Source organism: Erinaceus europaeus, chromosome 10 (genome assembly GCF_950295315.1).
Source record: "Erinaceus europaeus chromosome 10, mEriEur2.1, whole genome shotgun sequence".
NCBI classification, from domain to species: Eukaryota; Metazoa; Chordata; class Mammalia; order Eulipotyphla; family Erinaceidae; genus Erinaceus; species Erinaceus europaeus.
In genome coordinates this window covers 121,374,106-121,381,741 of record NC_080171.1, presented here as the reverse complement: position 1 = coordinate 121,381,741, position 7,636 = coordinate 121,374,106, and the positions used below count along the sequence as shown (strand labels likewise).

Below are 7,636 nucleotides of genomic sequence, written 5' to 3'. Positions count from 1 at the left end.
CTCACTGAAGTTTTCCTTATGACCAGCAACAGGATCTTAAGGTATTAGAATTATTTTTTTTTTTCCTTTTAACAATTCATCAAACACTCTTGTCTAGGACACATGAAAACAGAGAAGAAAAGCTAGGAGAAATTACAAATTTGTGTTGAAGGGGTAAAAAGTATGATCAACAAGAAAAACTCTTGAAACTTAACATGACCTGGAAGTATCATTTCAATGACTTCTCACTCTCTGGGAAACTCATTCTTGCAATTGTGAAAGAGCCAAGTGCAGGAATCCATACTTTCAAAGTGGGTCTTTGGCTTAATGGAGACACAATTTGAGAATATAGTTAGTTCCCTTTTAACTTGATTACAAAATGTTACACAGAATGATGGCTAAGTAGATCCACCTTGCAAAATAGTTGGTATGCCTGTGATCTCATCTCCAGGAAATACAAAGACCCTGAGTCTAGGTCAGCTGGCAAAGCTAAGGGCAACTGCAGAGATTTTTGTTATCCACTTGGGACCCAGAGAGATTGACTGATTCATTTGTCTACAGTTATGCAGATTTTCAGTAGATATTTCAGATTCTAGCCCACATTTTCTTGAGTTCAAGAAAGACCTATTCTTGTAGGGCATGCGGATCAGACAACACTGTCTAGTGATCTAATAATTGCAGTAACACTGTTTGCTGAGTACAAACTGAGTCAAGTACTCTGCTCAGCACTACACATCCCACAGCCCATTACTTACCCCTCATACAAAGCTCTAGGAGGTCTGTCTACCTATTTCCACTTTATAGATGAATGCTGGTGCATAGCATTTATGACCAGCAGTTCGATGCAAGTAGTCAATGCAAAACTCTGCATTCAGGGTCACTCCTTAATCTTAATATACGTCAGAACTGTATATTAGTTACTTGTCTACTGTTCTCAAAATTTAGCTGACTTTAGTAAAATCTACGGTAAACAATTCACTGAACTATGAGAACATTATTTTCTTTCTTTTGCCTATGTAGACCATTATTCCAAATCATGAACTGAAAATCAAAGTTAATACAAAAGGATGAAAGATCATATAAATGATGGCATTCTAAATCAAGTTTGGGGAAAACTAAAAGTATGATAGAAAATTGGTATTATTTAACATTTTACTATATCTGAAAGAGAAGCTCTCAAACAGTATAACCTATATTTAAGTTCAAAATACTCTGGAAACTGACTGAATGATGATGACACTGAGTACTTTGGAGAAAGATAACTATTATCCTAGCAGCCCTGTCACAGCAAAGTGTCTTAGATCTGTTGAAGTGTTACATGTCCAATATGTGTCAGAAGCAACCAGTCAAGGCAAAATGAGGCAGTATTGTGTTTGACTGTTTGGAAACTTGTTTTATTAAAAAAAAAGTTTTAATATTAATGTTATTTTCAATACAGGTGTGATAATACTCAATACAGCATCATGGACTTGATCTAGTGAATTGAGGAAGTAACAGGCATCTAAATGCTGTCCCCCTCTAGTCTCCATTGGATATCCTGGTAGCAAAATGTAAATACCCTTTTCAAAACTAAAGAGGCTTTTGGACAGGTGGATGAGCTGTGAAGGGTAAGACAAGGAAAGTGCGGACAGGACAGACTTTTGCTTTGGGCTTTGAAGTCATTCAGTAAGAACAGTTCTGAGAGGACTGAGACAAACCCTTCTATGCTATCCAAAAAGCACAGGAGAAAGTAACATAGCTTGTCATCCACAAGCAGATGCGAAAAGCAGCCAGAGTGCTAGGAATTAGGGATGCAAAAAAAAAAAAAAAGTTGGAGTAAAGTGCACAGTTACTGTAAAAATATATATCATTTTGGCTCTAAGAAAATGAAGGTGATTTTACCTAATGAACTAGATTGCTGACCTCTTAATACATTTGGTTTTTCGTGGGACATACAATCACCATCGGACATAAAAGACTAAATTCCTTTTTTAAAAAAAAGAAAGAAGGAGAGGAGGACACCCTGCTTGGAGTCATCTACAGGAATCTAGGGAACCACCATTCCAGGAAGACATTCTGCAGCTCTTTGTGTAGGAGTGGGCGATTTCCTCGGAGAAGTTCACAAAGAAAAAAAAAAAAAGAACCTGTTCAACTCACGGATTCCCGTGGGCATTTCGCTGCCTTTCCTCTCTCTTTCCCTAAATGCCTGTGCTCTCCAGCTCCCTGTCCTCCACCCCCAAGGCCAAGGCAGGAGACCTGGAAATCATGAGGAGTTTCTCTCTGTTTGTAAACTGCTTCTGCACAGACCGGGGCGACTCCGCCTGGGCTGGTGCTCCGCTGGGCCGCTCGGGGGGACCGTGCTCCGCAGCACCCGCGGGGGAGGCCGCCTCCCAGTCCGGGCTTGAACCCGCGTCCGCGCCCACCAGCGACTCGGAGGAGGTGCCCGTCTCTCTCAGGGGGGTGTAGCCCTCACTGCCGCCCGCGGGTTCCTCGGACCCGGAGCCCGGCGAGTCCCTCCTGGCTGGGGGCGCGTCCTCCAGCCTCTGGGGATGCTCCGGGGAGGCCGAGGCGCCCAGCAGACTGGCGGCGCTCAGGTCCGCGCTGCAGGGGGAGGGCGGCGGCGAGCACGGCGCGGGGCGATCGGGGAGCCCAGGGGCGCTGCGGCGTCTCGGGGCCCCGTGCCAGGCGGTCCTGGGCAGACGGCCACCCTGCCCCCTGGCGCTGCGCGCACGGCCCGCGCCCTCGGCCGCCTCCATATCTCCGGGTGCGCCTGGCGCGCCAGGGCCGGGGTCGGGGTCCGGGTCGCGCTCCCCGGGCCGCGGGGTCGCCCCCGGAGGCCTCTGCCCGCTGCCCTCCGCGTCCCCGTCGCGGTCCCCTTGCAGGGGCAGCAGAGCCACGGCGCTCAGCGACGAGCCCACGAGCGAGCTGGCGGGGCCCGGCCGTCTCCAGCTCGCCGACGGGCTGCCGGGCGCCGGGTTGGGGCTGCCCGCGGAGGCCGCCGTGGAGGTCCGGCGACGGCCCGAGCGCTCCCGGTAGATGCTGTACACGGCCTCGGCCAGGCTGGGCGGCTCCCCCGGGCCGCGCGGGGACGGGGACGGGGACGGGGACGGGGACGGGGGGGACCCGGGCACCTGGGCGCAGCCGCTCCCGCCCGGCGCCGCGGGGTGAGGCCAGGAGCCCTTGGTCAGGAAGGCGGCCGCCCCGAAGGCGTCCCCCGCGCCGCCCGGCTGCAGCTCCAGGCCCCGGGGCTGCACGTAGCCCAGGAAGCCATTGATGGGGGCGGCCCCCGAGGGCGCCGGGGCCGAGGAGGCGGAGGCGGCGGCCGCCAGGTCCTTGGCGCGGAGGCTGTGCACGTCGATGACGGTGGAGTACAGGTCTCGCAGGTTGATGACCTTGGTCTTCTTATCCCGGTTCTCGTGGAGCACGGCGTTGGCACAGATAAAAAGGAAGATGCCGATGCCCATGATGAGCGGCCCCAGGACTTTGAGCTTGTCAGAGTGCAGGTAGCCCGAGAAGACGCGGAACAAGAAGCCCACCGACGTGGGGGAGGCGGAAGACGGGGCGGAGGCGCGCGCGGGGGGCGCGCTGCGGGCCGGGCCGGGGGCACTGGAGTTGCTGCTCGCCGGAGACCCCGGGGAGAGCCCGGACCGGTTCTGGCTGCCTCCGCCGCTGCCGTCCGTCGAGGGGGGTGTCCGGGGGCCGCTGCTGGCGGGCGGCTGTGGCTTGGCTCCCTCTCGGTGGGTCCCGTTGGCCTTGGGCCAGTAGCCCACCACCGCCAGGGCTATGCCCACCAGCAGCACCAGGATCCCGCAGAGGGCGATGAGCCCGGAGATGGAGCACAGCTTCAGCCTGCCTTTCACCACCACCACGTCGTTCTTGCGCCTCTTCTTGGCTTTCCGCTTGCGCTTGGGGACCTGGGTGGGGGGGCGGAGAGGATCCTGCTTCCTGGCGGAAATCCTCAGCAGGCCGCCCGTGGCGATCATGGCGAGGCGGTGGGGGGCGGCGGCTGGAGCAGGGGGCCAGCTAGCTGCCCACCAGCTGCTGTCACTTCCTCCTCCTGCTGCAAAGCAGAGGGAGACAGTCAGTCGGACAGCACAGGCTTGGCTGCAGCACCACCCCATAGTGAGTGTGCCACTTTCACCCACCCTCGGCTTACCATTAGCGGGGTCCCCTCTATGGGAGACACTAGTTGGGTTCAGAGAAGCTTTTATTTTCCTTCCTTTTTTCAGTGATGGATGGAGATGATCACACAATTTGAGGGCACGTCTTCCCAGCCCCAGCCCCCACCCCCCACCCCCCCACCCCCCCCACACACACTCCTAGGTCATATTCCAGCAGTGTTCACTTCAAATAGCCCCACAGCAAACAGCCAGCAGAGTTCTGACCACTAGTAACAACTAAATGCGAGTAACTTTTGGTGACTTTGACAACTTGGGGGGGGCAGTCACCAAAGTCACTCTTTTGTTAAGATGAAGGAAATTCAGTTCTCTGGCTGCACAATAAAGTTCCTATGTAGGTAGGTTTCTCTCCCTGAGCAAGTACATAGGAAGTCCACTGCTGGGGGAACAGCAGAGAGTTCAGTCATTTAGTCCCTTCACAAAGTTGCATTTTACCTCTTATTGTTTCTACAGCTAAAGGCAAGAAGATTCCTTTTGGAATCTTTTCATCATCTCTTTTCTGCAACATCTGGACAGCTTCTTAGGCTGGAATATTTGTTTTAGGTAACTGGTTATGTAACTGAGCACTTCCTTCTGGTCTTCTCCCTCCAAGGAACTTCCTTAAAGGTACCATGTGCTAAATCTCGTGAGGGAATGGAGAGAGTCTCTTAGATTCTCCAAGGGAGAGGTCTTTTTATTTCTCTCTCTCTCATATAGGAAAATTACAATAAAAAACCCTGCCATAATAGCTTTCTGACCCCTTACTAATGTGCCAACATCAGGCTTCAGAATCCTAATATTCAAATGAGTCGGCAATTAACGAGTTGGTTGTGCAGCAAAGTACACAGTAATGATGGTTTGCAGAATGACATTCTCCCAGTGAGAGCTGCTTCCCTCATCATCTTTCTCATGAGGTCATTTTTAGGAAACGCAGGTGACTACAGCTAAAGGACTATCCTCTAGGAAGTTTGGCTGACTATAATAAAGCCTTGCACAGAGCTTTATCTGCGGATGGGTTATCTTTTTAAAATTTCAATCCTGCCAGATCCCCAGAGTACAACATTTTCTGTTCCACTGGTTGTGTAGCAGATATGCTAAAATTAAGGGCATTGTGTGAATCTGAAAGGCTTGCCTACCACTCATAAGATTCTGGGATACTGTCCTTTGTAAAATAATTCCCCCTTGCAGAATAAGTTGCCCTTTGAAAATGTGGAATTACCTAGAATCTGTTTTTTAATTGGTCCTAGAGGAAGAACTTTGGCCATTTATTCACTTCATTCTATCAATATAGAAAGAGGTGCCTTCTTAGGATAATCAGCTTTTTACTATGTTTGTAAATCAGTATTTTGTGGAGCTTAGCTGGTTTTCAGTAAGGAAAATGTAGGCAGGCTCAGGGAGGTCAGGACATCTATAAACCTTTTTTTTTTTTTTTCAATTCTAGTTTAAGAAAGAATTGTACCAGGAAATACAGATTATTTTTCAAAAGAATAAAGAAAGTGTAGCTTGCTGTGCACCCCTCCCCCATAAGTACATGCATCATGTAGTGATGACAGAAACTGCTGCTTCTGAATGATGACCACATCCCAGCATCTTTAATAACCAGGAAATCTGTGGTTATTTTAAGGATTGAGGAGCCAGGCATTTTAGAAGCACACCCAGACTCACTTGGCAGGGTGATTCTTCCGGAGGGAGAAGGGCTAAGGTAGTGAGAGACACTGATTAGTAGCCCCAGGGTGTTGATGAGATATGCTAGGATACCAGGCTTCTTGGGACAGCAAGGGACCGGCATGTAATCAGCCTTAAAGACAGTTTGGACTCCAGTTAGGTAGAGCCACAGAAGACTAGAATACATTTCAACAACTGTTTACAGGAGGTCTTTAAAAATGAGTTTATTGCTACTACTCGACTCTCTGGTTTTATTATTCTCTCCCCTTCGTGAAAGGATGAACTTTCTCATCTAATACATCACAGCCTCACATCCTGAAATACTGGCAATGAAAGGCCAGGTGTCCTGGAAGACGCCCCCCCCCCCCCCACACACACACACACACCTCTGAGGATTTTCTTCATAGTCAATGAAGGAAGGAACTTAGCAGTCAGTTGGCTGCCCTAGCAGCCTGGTGCTGGTCTTTCCATGGTTAAGGATTGGAGGATGGGGGGAAAGAAGCAAAGGAGGGATGTCTAAAAATACAACTGCATGAGAGAGAGAGAGAGAGAGAGAGAGAGAGAGAGAGAGAGAGAGATGCGAGTTCTAGCTCGTGATGGATGAAGCCCCAGTACTCAGTGGCCGAGGCTGAGACCTCACAGGGTGGGTGAGGTGCCCGGGGTGCCCCGGGTGGGTCCTCCACCCCCAGTCGTTCTTGGGCAGGGCAGCCAAGAGCACTGAAGTGAGAGTCACACGAGTGTAGCAGCTGGGAGTTCGCCTCTGGGAAGAAGAAAGGCTGGAGCCAAGTGAGGGCAACCCTCAACTCGCTTCTCTTCCAACTGGGTAGCGCATCATCCTGTGTACAGTCCGCCCAGGAGGGCGAGGGGAAAAATGGGGTGGGGGGTTCCCCTCCAGCACCATCCCGGGGGTGAGGGAGGGTTGTAGGGGGGATGCTAACTGAGGGCCCGAGGGCTGGGGAGGGGTAGCCCAGGGGGTGGGGGTGGGAACAGGGAGACTCGCTCAAAATGGCAGCAGCAGAAGCAAACAGTATCGCTCACTTACCAGGGAAGCTTGGGGCAGCTCGGGGCCGGCCAACGCGCGCTCGGAAGACACGAAGGAACCATGAAAAAAACTTTTTTTTTTTTCTTTCTTTCTTTCTTTTTCAGCCGGAACCCGAGGCGGAGCTCAGGGACAGCGCCTCGGGGCCCTCCCCGGGCGCCCAGTTTAGCAGCCCAGCGGGGGCGAGCGCCGGCCCCGGGTTCGCAGCCCCCTCCCGAGCGGCGGCGGGAGCCATAGCCGGGAGTTTCCGCCAAGTGTCCGGCCGGCCGCCCCCGCGCCCCCCGCGCCCCCCGCGCCCCGCGCCCCCCGCCGCCCGGCAGGTGGACTCGAGCCCGCGGCGGCTGCGGGGCTCTGGGCGACCCGATGAGCGGCTGTTGCTAAGAGACCGGAGCCATGACACAGAATCTGCAGCAGGCTGGCTGGTAGTCGGCGCCGGGTCCGACTCCTCTGCTCAGCACCCGCCCCGCCCCGCCCCGCCCCTCCGGGTGCCTCCTCCCCGCCCGCCCCCCGTTCCCGCCGGCCTCCCTCCACTTCTTCTCCACCTGCCGCGGGGCCCTGGGGAGGGAGGACTTGCAACCCCAGGAGTGGCCGGAGGAGGGGTGCCGCGGGACAGTGGGGCTGGGGGCGCGGGGGGCGAGGGGCTCGGCCTAGGCCTTCCCCCCGGAGCGCCCCGGGACTGCGGCTGCCCGCGCTGGCCGCTTTGTTCTGCATCTGCAACTACCTGTCTGAGCAGCGTGCCGGAGAGGCCCCTACCCCGGGAGGGGGACCCCACCAGCCTTGGGCGGGGGGCGTCGTGGGCGAGGGAGAGAGACAACAG

The 7,636-nt window shown here is 53.6% G+C and overlaps 1 protein-coding gene across 1 annotated transcript; it reads right to left on the bottom strand.

The window, feature by feature from the left end:
- Positions 1-1,346: 1,346 nt before the first annotated feature.
- TMEM200C (transmembrane protein 200C) lies at positions 1,347-7,085 on the bottom strand. The gene is made up of 2 exons (XM_060200708.1): positions 6,823-7,085; positions 1,347-4,018 (listed from the first exon to the last, which is right to left on the bottom strand). The coding sequence occupies exon 2, from the start codon at positions 3,939-3,941 to the stop codon at positions 2,157-2,159; it is 1,785 nt and encodes a 594-aa protein (XP_060056691.1). The 5' UTR covers positions 3,942-4,018; positions 6,823-7,085; the 3' UTR covers positions 1,347-2,156.
- Positions 7,086-7,636: the final 551 nt, after the last annotated feature.